At 49.0% G+C, this 12,330-nt stretch overlaps 1 protein-coding gene across 15 annotated transcripts in view; it reads right to left on the bottom strand.

The window, feature by feature from the left end:
* Positions 1-12,330, bottom strand: part of msi2b (musashi RNA-binding protein 2b) — a 603,647-nt gene that overhangs the window by 160,802 nt on the left and 430,515 nt on the right. For all 15 annotated transcript variants that reach the window (XM_072469818.1, XM_072469819.1, XM_072469820.1 and 12 more), the window contains one exon: positions 9,111-9,225. In XM_072469818.1, coding sequence (XP_072325919.1) covers positions 9,111-9,225 — 115 coding nt within the window. The remainder of the gene's footprint in view (positions 1-9,110; positions 9,226-12,330) is intronic.

The raw sequence follows: 12,330 nt of genomic DNA, 5'->3' as shown, positions 1-12,330 counted from the left end.
GATCAAGAGATAGTCTTTTCATGGCAGAGAGAACAGCAGTACAACTGCTCTGTCTGGCTTCAGCTCCAACACTGAAAACAAAACTAAAACACATCCTGCAGCAAACAGCCTAAAACGAAAGTAAAAAGCTGACAGACAGCCCAGCTCCACCCACACTCTGACATCACTGCAGTAATAAACACCCATTTTTTAAAGGTACTCTCACTACAGATACTTATATACACACCCACATATAAACACCCATTTCTTAAAGGTTCTCTCACATTTATTGGTAGAGGGATTGAGTTCCGGAGTCATGAGGTCATGTTGTAGCTGTACAAAACTCTAGTACGGCCGCATTTGGAGTATTGCGTACAGTTCTGGTCACCTCATTATAGGAAGGACGTCGAAGCTTTGGAACGGGTGCAGAGGAGATTTACCAGGATGTTGCCTGGTATGGAGGGAAAATCTTATGAGGAAAGGCTGATGGACTTGAGGTTGTTTTCGTTGGAGAGAAGAAGGTTAAGAGGAGACTTAATAGAGGCATACAAAATGATCAGGGGTTAGATAGGGTGGACAGTGAGAGCCTTCTCCCGCGAATGGAAATGGCTAGCACGAGGGGACATAGCCTTAAACTGAGGGGTAATAGATATAGGACAGAGGTCAGAGGTAGGTTCTTTACGCAAAGAGTGGTGAGGCCGTGGAATGCCCTACCTGCAACAGTAGTGAACGCGCCAACATTGAGGGCATTTAAAAGTTTATTGGATAAGCATATGGATGATAATGGCACAGTGTAGGTTAGATGGCTTTTGTTTTTTTGACTTCCCATGTCGGTGCAACATCGTGGGCCGAAGGGCCTGTACTGCGCTGTATTGTTCTATGTTCTATGACACTTAAATGACCTGCCCCTTATCCTGAGATTGTGTCCCCTGGTTCTAGGCTCACCAGCCAGGGGAAACGTCCCATCTGTTTCCATCCTGTCACACCCTTTAAGAATTTAAGAAGCTTTAGTGAGATCACCTCATTCTTTGAAACTCTAAAGAATGCAGGCCCACTTTCCTCAATCTCTTCACTGGACAATCCTTACATTCCAGGGAGTAATCTGGCGAACCTCCGCAGAAATCCCGCTATGGCAAATAATAATAATCACCTTTATTATTTTGTCACAAGTAAGCTTACATTAACTATAATGAAGTTCCTGTGAAAATCCCCTAGTCGCCACATTCCGGCGCCTGTTCGGATACACAGAGGGAGAATTCAGAATGTCCAATTCACCTAACAAGCACGTCTTTCGGGACTTGTGGGAGGAAACCGGAGCACCCGGAGGAAATCCACGCACACACGGGGAGAGCGTGCAGACTCCACACAGACAGTGACCCAAGCCGGGAATCGAACCCGAGACCCTGGCGCTGCGAAGCAACAGTGCTGACCACTGTGCTACCCACATACAGATCCCTCCGCAGTCGAGATGACCAAATCTGTGCACAGTACTCACGAAGGCTCTAATTTTTTTAATAAAATTTAAAAATCACATTAAACTCTCGAGTGACTGACAGAGAGAGAGAGAGAACAAAGGAAAATAAACCGATAAGAAGAGAAGAATGGATGGAAAGGAAGAGAGAGTGCGAGAGGAAACCAGAGGCGCAGATCAATCCAGGGAGCCACGGATGGCTGTGAAGAAACACAGGCAGATGAGAAGTGGTGCTATTTTTAGCACACAGGCTAATACGTCTCTGTCAATTCTTGTGATTAGAAGAGACATTTGAACGGCTTGTGAAAAAGTGTGTGGAGAGATGGGAATATGTTAAGCGGGAGGTGCTGAAAAATTAGCACGCGGGTGAATTTGGTGACAAGAGAGAAGCGACAAGGAACTGGGTTAAAGGAGCTAACGTCAGCAAAAGAGAAGATGTAGCGAGGGTCAAAGAGGCCTGGAGAGACAAATAACTGAAGAGAAAGGAACAATCGAGGGGAGAGAAAATACGGGAAGTATAAAAGGGGAAGGGGATGGAGTGAGAGTAAAGGGAAATGGAGAAGAAACGTGAAAGATGAGGAGGGAGTTTGGGGGGGGGGGGGACAAAAAGAGATGGAGGATTGAAAAAACCGAGACAGAGAAAAACAGCAGTGAGAGAGAGGTGCAGATGAACGAACGCACATTAATTCTGAAGCTCCAAGAGAGGGATGAGTAAAATTATGCTCAATCTGATTTAATAAAAGACTGGACTTTGAGGAGCCAGAAGGTGACTTTTCAACCTGCTTCTGGATGTTAAGAGAAGCCGGTAACTAAAGCAAATGACCTCGGCGCCATCTTGGCAAGGAAGTGATTTAAGACCACTCACACCCAACACTTTAATAAGTAAAATATTATTGTTTCATGAGTATTTAGTGTGTCGAATTTAGACGGTTGTTCTCTCAGTATAGAGTGGGTACGCCTGAAAGCGCTCTCATCGCTGTGGGGGTTTGGGGTGAGAGGGTGATGTGTTATAGCAGGAATCGGGTTGGGCTTGGTAACTGCAAGCGTGGTCCGCAAGGACAGAGCAAGTAGTCAGGAGTGGCAGCAACAGAAACCGAGAGCCCTTCTGCTGGTTTCAGCTGTTGCTGCTGGTCACGACGGTGTGAAGGGAGGAGAGCATCTCCAAAGTTCTGTCAACACCGCCGCGGTAAGATCATACGAAACAGTCGGAGTAGGCCATTCAGCCCCTCAATCCTGCTCCACCGTCCAATATTATCAGGGTTAATCGGACTGTGGTCTTAACTCCACTCTCCTGTCTCCCCGCCCACCAGTACCTTTGACTCCCATGTCTATCAAAAATCTGTTTAACTCAGCTTTGAATAAATTCAAAGTCCTAGCCTCTGGGGGAGCGGGGGGTAAACTCCAGTGAGGATTGGCTACGGGGGAGAATTGAGGGAATGGGGGAAGAAACGGGGGGGGGGGGGGCAGTGTAGTGTGTGTGGCCCATTATCTCAGTCCGGGTTCGAGAGGAGCGATGCCGGGCAGTCAGTGGGGTGCACGGACTAGGAGGAAGCTGCATACGGTACTTGGATCATATTCCTTCATCCATCCCCTTACAATGAAGATCTTAACATTCCTCCCAGTGTAATTTCAAGTCATTTCAGGATCCTACATGTCTATTACGTACAGACGTGAACCGCAGCCCGCAGCTGTAATTCCAAATCCTTCACCTTTCCACGCGGGTTGTCAGACCGGAGACATCTGCAAATGTGACAAGTGAGCCCTGGCAAATTGCACCCTGTTTAAATTGCTTTCTCGCTACATCTGACCAAACCTTGTGGAACTAATGCGAAGTTAATGAAGTGGACTTTTCTCCGAGGCAGCGGTGCCAAGGCTAGACTGGGCTGAGCACTTCATACCGAGCGCCGTTCGGAAGATAGGAGTGCGTGGCGGGGGTGGGGGGAATTCAGTACCTTGAGCCCACTTCCTCCAATTCATTCAAACACGGATGTTCTGTATCTGAACTCCGCCAGTGCACCTTGATTCTGTAACCCACTGGATCAGGAAAGGTAGCCAATGAAAGCTGTTCCCGTTAGCTGTTGGCACATGGAACACTGGTTTAAGCTTTTGAGCAAGAGGTATGGGCGGCTGGCGTGGCGATGAACATTTTTACCCAGCGAGTGGTGACGCCGTGGAACTCGCTGCCGGGCCGGATGGGGAAGCAGAGACGGTGAATGATTTCGAATCGAAATTGGGTGGGCAGTTGAGGGCGATGAACCTTCAGGGTAATAGAGATAGAGGAGTGAGATGGGACTGACGGGATTGTTTCACAGAGGGGCAACATGGACTTGATGGGCCGAATAGCTTTCTGCTGTGCTGATATAACTCCAAGATCCCAAATAGCCTTGCCCAGCAAAAATCTCTCAATTGCAGTTTAGCAATGTTCAGTTACCCAGCTCCCTGCAAATCCTGAGCAACTTTCGCCAGCTTTTTGGAGGAGACAGACCGGGAATTCCAGTTTTCCATGGCTGGGAGTGAGGTGCTGCCTGACATCACTGGCTGAATAGCTTGGCTCTAACTTTAACGGTTATGTCCCCTGGTTCAGAACCCACTCGTCATCCCATCAACTGGAGAAAACACCCATTCAAAATCCTTTAGTCCCCTTAAACATCTCAAATCAATCGCCATTGACTCTTTACACACCACGGCTTACTGTCACCCCTGATGGCCACTTGACAGCACGAGCCCTGCCTGGTGGACTGAAACCAGCATTAGAGGGGATTTTGGAAGTGGGGGTGAGGTGGGATGGGCAGGGGGCTAGTCACACGTGCAGGTTCAGTCGGCAGTTAAGAGGGCAAATGCAATGTTAGCATTCATGTCGCGTGGGCTAGAATACAAGTCCAGGGTCTTAGGCTATATAAGGCTCTGGTCAGACCCCATTTGGAGTATTGTGAGCAGTTTTGGAACCCGTATGTAAGGAAGGATGTGCTGACCTTGGAAAGGGTCCAGAGGAAGTTCACAAGAATGATCCCTGGAATGAAGAACTTTTCGTATGACTCTGGGTCTGTCCTCGTTGGAGTTTAGAAGGATGAGGGGAATCTTATTGAAACTTACAAGATAGTGCGAGGCCTGAATAGTGTGGACATGGAGAGGATGTTTCCACTTGTTGGAAAAACTAGATCCTGAAGACACAGCCAGAGGGTGGTGAATCTATGGAACTCTTTGCCGCAGAAGGCTGTGGAGGCCAAGTCACTGAGTGCCTTTAAGACAGAGATAGATAGGTTCTTGATTAATAAGGGGATCAGGGGTCATGGGGAGAAGGCAGGAGAATGGGGATGAGCCATGATTGAGGATTGAATGCCGGAGCAGACTCGATGGGCCGAGTGGCCTAATTCTGCTCCATGTCTTATGGGGCTCTCCTCGGTGGCTTGACTGGGGAAACCAGAGTTGTCCCCTGGATGTGGGCGAGTTCTTGAAGGGGCACACGCATTTGCAGAGCGCGCCTGCGGCTGTTAGCTTAAAATCAGAATAAAATCGCAAGAGCCGGAAGCAAAGTCAAAGTGTGGTAGAATTCTGTAATTTTCTTGCTCGATAAGACTACGGATGCTGAAGGGGGGTAGAACTGTTATGATTGGGATCAATAAGGTTTTTATGAGGTAAGTGTATCATGGGATGTGGGACAAATGAGGTTGAGGTACAGATCAGCCACGAGCGTATTGAACGGTGGAATGGACCCAGCAGACAGCGCGTGCCCCCTGCCCCCACTTTAAGCTAATACACAGGTTGGTGCTGACAACTCTTAGCAGCACGGAGGGTGAAAGGTTGCACAGCAAACGGGCATCTGCGGCAACTGCGCTATTTCTCATCTCCGTTACACAATTTCCTTCGGGTCGGAGAGGTGACGCTCTAAATTCCTAGCATAACATTGCTTCAATTTTCCTGTTCATTTGCTGCTATAATGCCCAGCTCCGCTCCAGTGAGTCTGGGGCCCGCTCTGCATGGGCAAACCGGCCTGAAAAGATCAGCAGCACATTAGCGGCGGGCCTGCGAGGAGTGCTGCACCGTCAGGCGAATCATGGTTTGTGACGACCCCTGCGCCATTTCCATTAGCCCCCTTTCTGATCTCCATCCCCTCATTTGGCATAAAGCCGTTGATTTATTCCCGCTCCAGTACCTCCAGTGAACAGTCAATCTCGCAGCAATTATCTTGCCTGACGCAAAACGCACCTCCGGGAGGAACCAAGAGAACTCTGTGTGTCTGCCTGCCCTTGGGGACACAGAGCAAGGTGGGTGGGCGGCAGTAGGGGAGTTTGGAGGGTGGTGGTGGTGGGGGAGGGGGGGGGGAGGGGGGTAACGCCCTCAATGCAATTTAACAGACTCACCGAGTCTGTGGGCAGTTTACTATGCAGCAAGGTTTGCTGCTGGGGCCTTACAATGCCTCTTACAATAAGAGGGTGTATTTTACGCTTCGGAAAGGATTCTGAAGGATTTGCATTGTTGATGCTGTTTTAATTTATAATTAATCTCCTCAGTGACAAAATAGGCCGCCTACGCTTTTTCCTTGAATTAATTCATAAAATGATCTCCCGTTTCCCTACCCCTGCCAAAGTCACCACAATGCCCTTTCACCTCTGGCGTCTTCGGCTCAAATCCAGCCGACGTTAATTGGTATTTGTTTAATGGTGGTGACTGAGGGGATAAATATTGATGGGGCATCAGGTAGACCACCGCTTGGTCTTCTTTCAAACAGTGCCATGGGATCTTTACTGTCCACCTGAGGGACAGGTGAGGCCTTGGTCTGCCATTTCATCCAAAAACCAGCACCTCCGACAATGCAGTACTCCCTCTGCAATGCGGAGATATTGAGGAAGGTCATTAACGCCATCCCCTACCCCCCCCCCCCCCCCCGCCCCAACCATTTTGGGGTCAGTCGACGCACCCTTGGAGGCCCGCTCCCACATTGCTCCTGAAAGTCGCCATCACTTGGCCCGGCAAGACTGCGGATTTGCATCAGATAGGTTGGCATTCCCCAGTTGCCTTCCCGATCCCATTCCCGAATCTTATGTTCAATCTTATATGCTCCCCCCACCCCTATCACTGCCACCTCAGTAAGAGGTTGTACTGTCACTCCGGGTCACTCCAAGTCCCCGGTGTGCGACGTGAAGGCCACGAGCCTCCGACTCAAAAGAACGCTACCGACCATGGCTCGGACACGGCTGCAAGGAATCATTTTCTGCTCTTGACTCCAAGGCGTCGCCCTGTTCAATTTGCCTCACCGAAATGGAATCCTGACTTGTCTTGACGGCAAATGTGATTGCAGGATTCACACACAGCAGAAAACGTCAGCGGTGATTTGCGAGCTTTGGAGCTGTTAGGAGTTTGGACAGAAAGGCCTGGAGGGACGCCAGGCCTGATTTGATTGGGGAGGATTGATTGTACATCTCAATCTCTCAATCCAATTGAAACCCGTTTTAGAGCCACTTCTTGGTTCAGACTAACGACACCAGATTTCCCCGGTTGTTTACCAACCCGTTAAAGCTCCGAACAAGGAGGGAATTGCAATTAATCTTAATATAATGTTACTATTAATGTCCTGTAATTAAAAATAACAGAGACACCGAGGATGGGGGGGTGGGGGGGGGCTGTAGAGAAGGGGAGAGAGGCAGGAATAATATGTAATGTTTATCTTCACAATCCAGGATAAAACACGCCTCGTAAAGTGTTCCACCCAACATACCAGTCAGGAACAGACTAAATAAAACCCCCAGCCTCAGAGGTTAGGTGGGAGTGACAGCTCTGGGGCTTAGGGCCTGAAGCCCTTGGTTGTCAGCTCTTTCATTCCCCATCTGGTGGACCACAGCAATGGTGGTTTTGACTGCAAACTGCAGCACTGTGACCCAAGCCCACGATTCTGAGTCCTCCCACTGGAGATTAGCACTTCCTGCGGATCGGAGCAGAGGGCGGGATTTTCCAGGCTCGCCACTGGCGGGATGAGACGGGCGGATTTGGAGCGCCGTTGACTTTTAACGGCTCTGCGAATTTTGCTGGCCCGCCCGCCGCGATGCCCGCCGGTGACGGGCTGGGAAACCCCACCCAGAACCCCATCGCCAAGAGAGTCTCGTTAAAAAAGCTCCTTCACCTGCAGACTTTATGCGGTGAGAGGCGTTAAGTTCACAGCAGCTTTAGGTACAGACTACCTCACCTCAGGTATTTCGGTGGGGCATTTTTATGAAGAATTTAAGGGAAAAAGACTCACAATGGCTTTTGCCAAATCATTCGAGACCACCTCAGGATGCCAGCTGAGAGTTGGTTCCATGTGCTTTGGGCCTGAGATGGAATTAGGCTCAGTTGTGAGACGTTCCATGAGCAAACAGCTCACCAGCATTAAATTACCCAGGGTCACACACACACGAGTGGCACAGTGGTTAGCACTGCTGCCTCAGAGCGCCAGGGCCCCGGGTTCAATTCCGGCCTCGGGTGACTGTCTGTGCGGAGTCTGCACGTTCTCCCCGTGTCGGTGTGGGTTTCCTCCGGGTGCTCCGGGTTCCTCCCACAGTGCAGTGATGTGCAGGTTAGATGGGGTTACGGGGATAGGCTAGGGCCAAGGTAAGGTGCTCTTTCGGAGGGTCGGTGCAGACCCGATGGGCCGAATGGAATCCTTCTGCACTATAGGGATTCCGTGGTTCTGTGAAGAGAGTCATCTGGTTCAGACAGCAGAAGGGCTTGTGTTGCTGACGGAACTGCACCCAGAATCACAGGCTTGCTTCAACACAGAGGCCATTTGCCCATCATGTCTGTCCTGGCTCCCCGAGCGAGGAATTTTCCTAATGCCATTCCCAAGCCTTTTCCCCCTAACCCGGCACATTCTTCCTTTTCAGGCGACAATCCAATTCGTCCTTGAATGACAAGATTGAACTGGCCTCCACCACACTCTGAGACAGTGCAGGCCCTAACCACCCGCTGTGCGAAAATGCTTCTTTTGCCATAATACCTTAAACCTAGCAGGTCCTCCCCAGCAGAGTGGTGCAGTGGGTTAGCACTGCTGCCTCACGGTGCCGAGGTCCCAGGTTCGATCCCGGCTCTGGGTCACCGTCCGTGTTGGAGTTTGCACATTCTTCCCGTGTTTGCATGGGTTTCACCCCCACAACCCACAAGGTGTGCGGGGTAGGTGGATTGAACACGCTAAACTGCCCCTTAATTGGAAAAAATGAATTGGGTACTCTAAATTTATCCCCCCAAAAAAATCTATGTCCTCCCGTTCTTGGATCTTCCAGTGGGGAATCTTCCCTATCTACTCTGTCCAGACTCCTCATGCTTTTGAATACCTCTACCAAAAAATACCCTGGAAGGGAGTGAACACCTTCAGAGGGTAGAGAGGGGCATGGGCAAGGAAATAAATTGAAACAAATTTCATATCATTAAAGTTGAAATTTTTCAACTGTCCACAGTAAATAAATTTCCAACCTTAAATATTAATTTGATTCATTTAGTTCCCTAGTTTAGCAAGGACTAATCAGTGATGTTCAATCTGGCGACATTAATTATATTGTTCAGATCTCATGCTGATTCATTCATCCAGGTTTTACCGTAGCAACTGTACTAAATCTCTTCAGTAAACTTTCAGCAATCAAACACCCCCTCCCCACAAAATGACGGAACAGTAATGGAGCCAAGGCCTTACCCAGCATTCCCATTCCCAGCATGAATGCATCCATGGTGTACGGTAATCCCCGGGCACGGCCACGGGTTCCTGGTGGGAACATCACTTCCTTAGGCTGCGCTTTCTTACATTCTACCTGTTGAGGGAGGGGAGTACGGAGAAAAGACAAAAAGACAGAATCAGACACGTGTTAGAACAAAAGGCCTTATTTAGTCAGAGGGAAAACAAGGCCGGCTTGATGGACACCTGGCCGTAAAGATCTCCTGGTGCGGCACCCTGTCACAACCACGGTCAAAGACACATTCTGCCGAAGCTTTCCGCCTTGCACTCATCAGCACAATTTGCAAGAGTACCAAATTGTAAAGGGAACAACAATTTATAGTGCATGGGAAGAGAGTGCCGATTGGTTGGCAAATGGACGCTGATTGATAGAGGGGCTGACATGGAGTTTGCACCAGTTAATTGATAGTTAACTGCCAAGCTTTGTTTAAAGTCAAACCAGGCAGATTGACTCTTGATTGGTCCAGGCATGACCCTGGGGAATGAATCAGGGAATGGCTGTCACCGTTCAGCAATACTTAGTTCTGTATTACCAAATATTATCAAAGAATTATTGAGATTTTTTTCTTTTTTTTAAATTTAAAGTGCCCAATGTGTTTTTCCAATTAAGGGGCAATTTAGCGTGGCCAATCCATCTAGCCTGCACATCTTTTTGGGTTGTGGGGGTGAGAGCCACGCAAACACGGGGAGAATGTGCAAACTCCACACGGACAGTGACCCAGGATCGAACCTGGGACCTTGGCGCCGTGATACAACAGTGCTAATCACTGTGCCGCCCCATCAATGAATTATTGATATTGATATTTTGCAATCAATCATTCCACGTAAAATATAAAAGTACAAAAAACGATAGAAAAAACAAGAGTGGAATAGTGTACTGGTCATGAGATTAGGCTCGTCACATCAGTAGGGTTCAAAGTTAAACAGTCATTACCGTCTCCTCAGAGGAGGTCTTGTGGCGCAGAGTGTGGAGCTTCCCTGCCTCGGAGCCAGAAGCTCTAGGTTTGAGTCCCGCCCCAGGACTTGACGGCCCAGGAAGGTGTGTTCATTTTTTAAAAATAAATTTAGAGTACCCAATTCATTTTATCCAATTAAGGGGCAATTTAGCGTGGCCAATTGACCTACCTTGCACATCTTTTGGGTTGTGGGGGCGAAAACCACGCAAACATGGGGAGAATGTGCAAACTCCACCCTCGAAGAACTTTCAACGAGGTCAACTCTCATTCTTCTAAACTCCGGTGAGTACAGATCCATTCTACTCAACCTCTCCTCAGGACACTTCTGTTGTTAAAGGGAACCTGTGGATGGGGCCCTCTGGCGGGGGGGGGGGGGGGAAATTGGGTTGATGGATATAGAATGGTAGAATGGCGCAGCGGAAAAGGAAGCCATTCAAGCTCACTGTGCCAGTGCTGGCATCCGCTTCCCCTCATTGTTCAGGTGTCAGCAGCATTGCCAGTCACTGCCTCGCCTCACGACTTGAACTGACAGGGCTGAAATTGGTGGAGGCCGCGGAGCGGTGTTGTATCTCTTGCCACAAGGCTGGGCTTCACAGCAGTAATTGTGGTCCTGGAGATGGAATCACATATTCCCAGAAGCTACAGACAGGAGGTAATGAGGACAAGCAACACATCAAACAAAATTAAATTGGGTTTGCTCTTTGACAAACAGCTCAGGTAATGGGAGCTTGTGAGTCAACTTGCTTTGTGCTTTTGAGTGAGGCTTTGACAAGTTTATTGCAACAAGCTTTATTTATAGACCTCGAAATCCATGCCTGCATCCAGCCAGAATTTGTACAGAAGCTGCGGTGATCCTGTTCATAAGGCTGGAACGTCTTAACAAAGCAGGGATTTAACAGGGGATAGTTTGTGACAGGCAAAGCTCGTAGGGGACCAGTCAACAATGAGTCCTTGACTGCAGCATACGTCAATCACCTGTTGCCAACGCTGACAACACGCTAAGTTCCATTGTAAATGTACTGATACAAGTTTTACTGAGAGCTCCAAACATAATTACATAGAATTACATAGCAATGACAGCGCAGAAAGCCGTCAAGGTTGGCATTTATGCTCCATTCGGGCTCCCTCCGGCCCCTTTCATCCAACCCAATCAGCACAGCCTTCTAGTCCTTTCTCCCTCATGTGTTTATTGAGCTTCCCCTTAAAGGCATTGATGTGATTTGCCACTACCACTCCCTGTGGTAGAAAAATCAATGTTCCAACCAACTTTTGGATTCCCTGTTGGATTTATTAGTTACTACCTTTTACTGATGGTCATTCTCCCCCACCCCCAGTCTGTAAGAAACTCAGTAGCCAACAGGTCTTGTTCTAAGCAACTTGATAGATATTGGGCCCCAGGCCACAGAGCGACGCACAGTCCCACCTTGCTAGGCTACGCACAGACATCTGGATATAATCCACGACATCTGGGCTGAGGCCATTCAACACCTCCGGTTAGATCCCGGTTACTGAACGGCCCACTCCTGTATCTACTTAACGGCAAAGCCATGCCGCGCGACTGCCACAGTAGTTTACCATTCGGCCTGTTGCGTCCGCAAGAGCGACTCAGCCAGTTCCACGCCCCAGTTTATCCCCATAATCCTGTGAATTTGTTCTCAGACATAAGGTTATACAGGAAGGAATGGCCAGCTCTCCTGGTCGCCATACTGAGCCATTCAGACAACATTGGATTGCCCATTCAAGCTGAACTCAGAGTGAAGGCCCTACACTTGGCTTCAATTATTTGAGATCATGCTGGGGTCTGGGCTCCCGTTCACCATCACTGATCCTGGTTTTAAAATGCTCCAATACACGCATCAGGTGAGGATCAGCGAGGGCAATGGGGAGGTACGAGTCTCAGAATCGAACAAACAAGGTCGCAAAGATGAGTTCCAACTTGAGACATTCCTGAGGGAGTGCTGCACTGCTGGAGGTGTCGCCTTTCGAAAGAGACATTAAATCTCTATTATGTCTGCCCTCGCAGGTGGACGTCAAAGAACCCATGGCACTATTGTAAAGATGAGTAGGGAGATCTTGGATCAGCATTTATCACTCATCCAACATCATTAACAACAGACACTGACTGGGTTCCTCCGACCCCACCAGTGGCGGGAATCATCACCGGCGGGACGGGAATCTTTGGCAAACCGCCAGGTTTTAACAACTCTCCAAATCTTTCCATCCCG

This window comes from Scyliorhinus torazame, chromosome 12, assembly GCF_047496885.1.
Source record: "Scyliorhinus torazame isolate Kashiwa2021f chromosome 12, sScyTor2.1, whole genome shotgun sequence".
NCBI classification, from domain to species: Eukaryota; Metazoa; Chordata; class Chondrichthyes; order Carcharhiniformes; family Scyliorhinidae; genus Scyliorhinus; species Scyliorhinus torazame.
The sequence above is the reverse complement of the archived record's forward strand: the minus strand, read 5'-3'. Positions and strand labels throughout refer to the sequence as shown.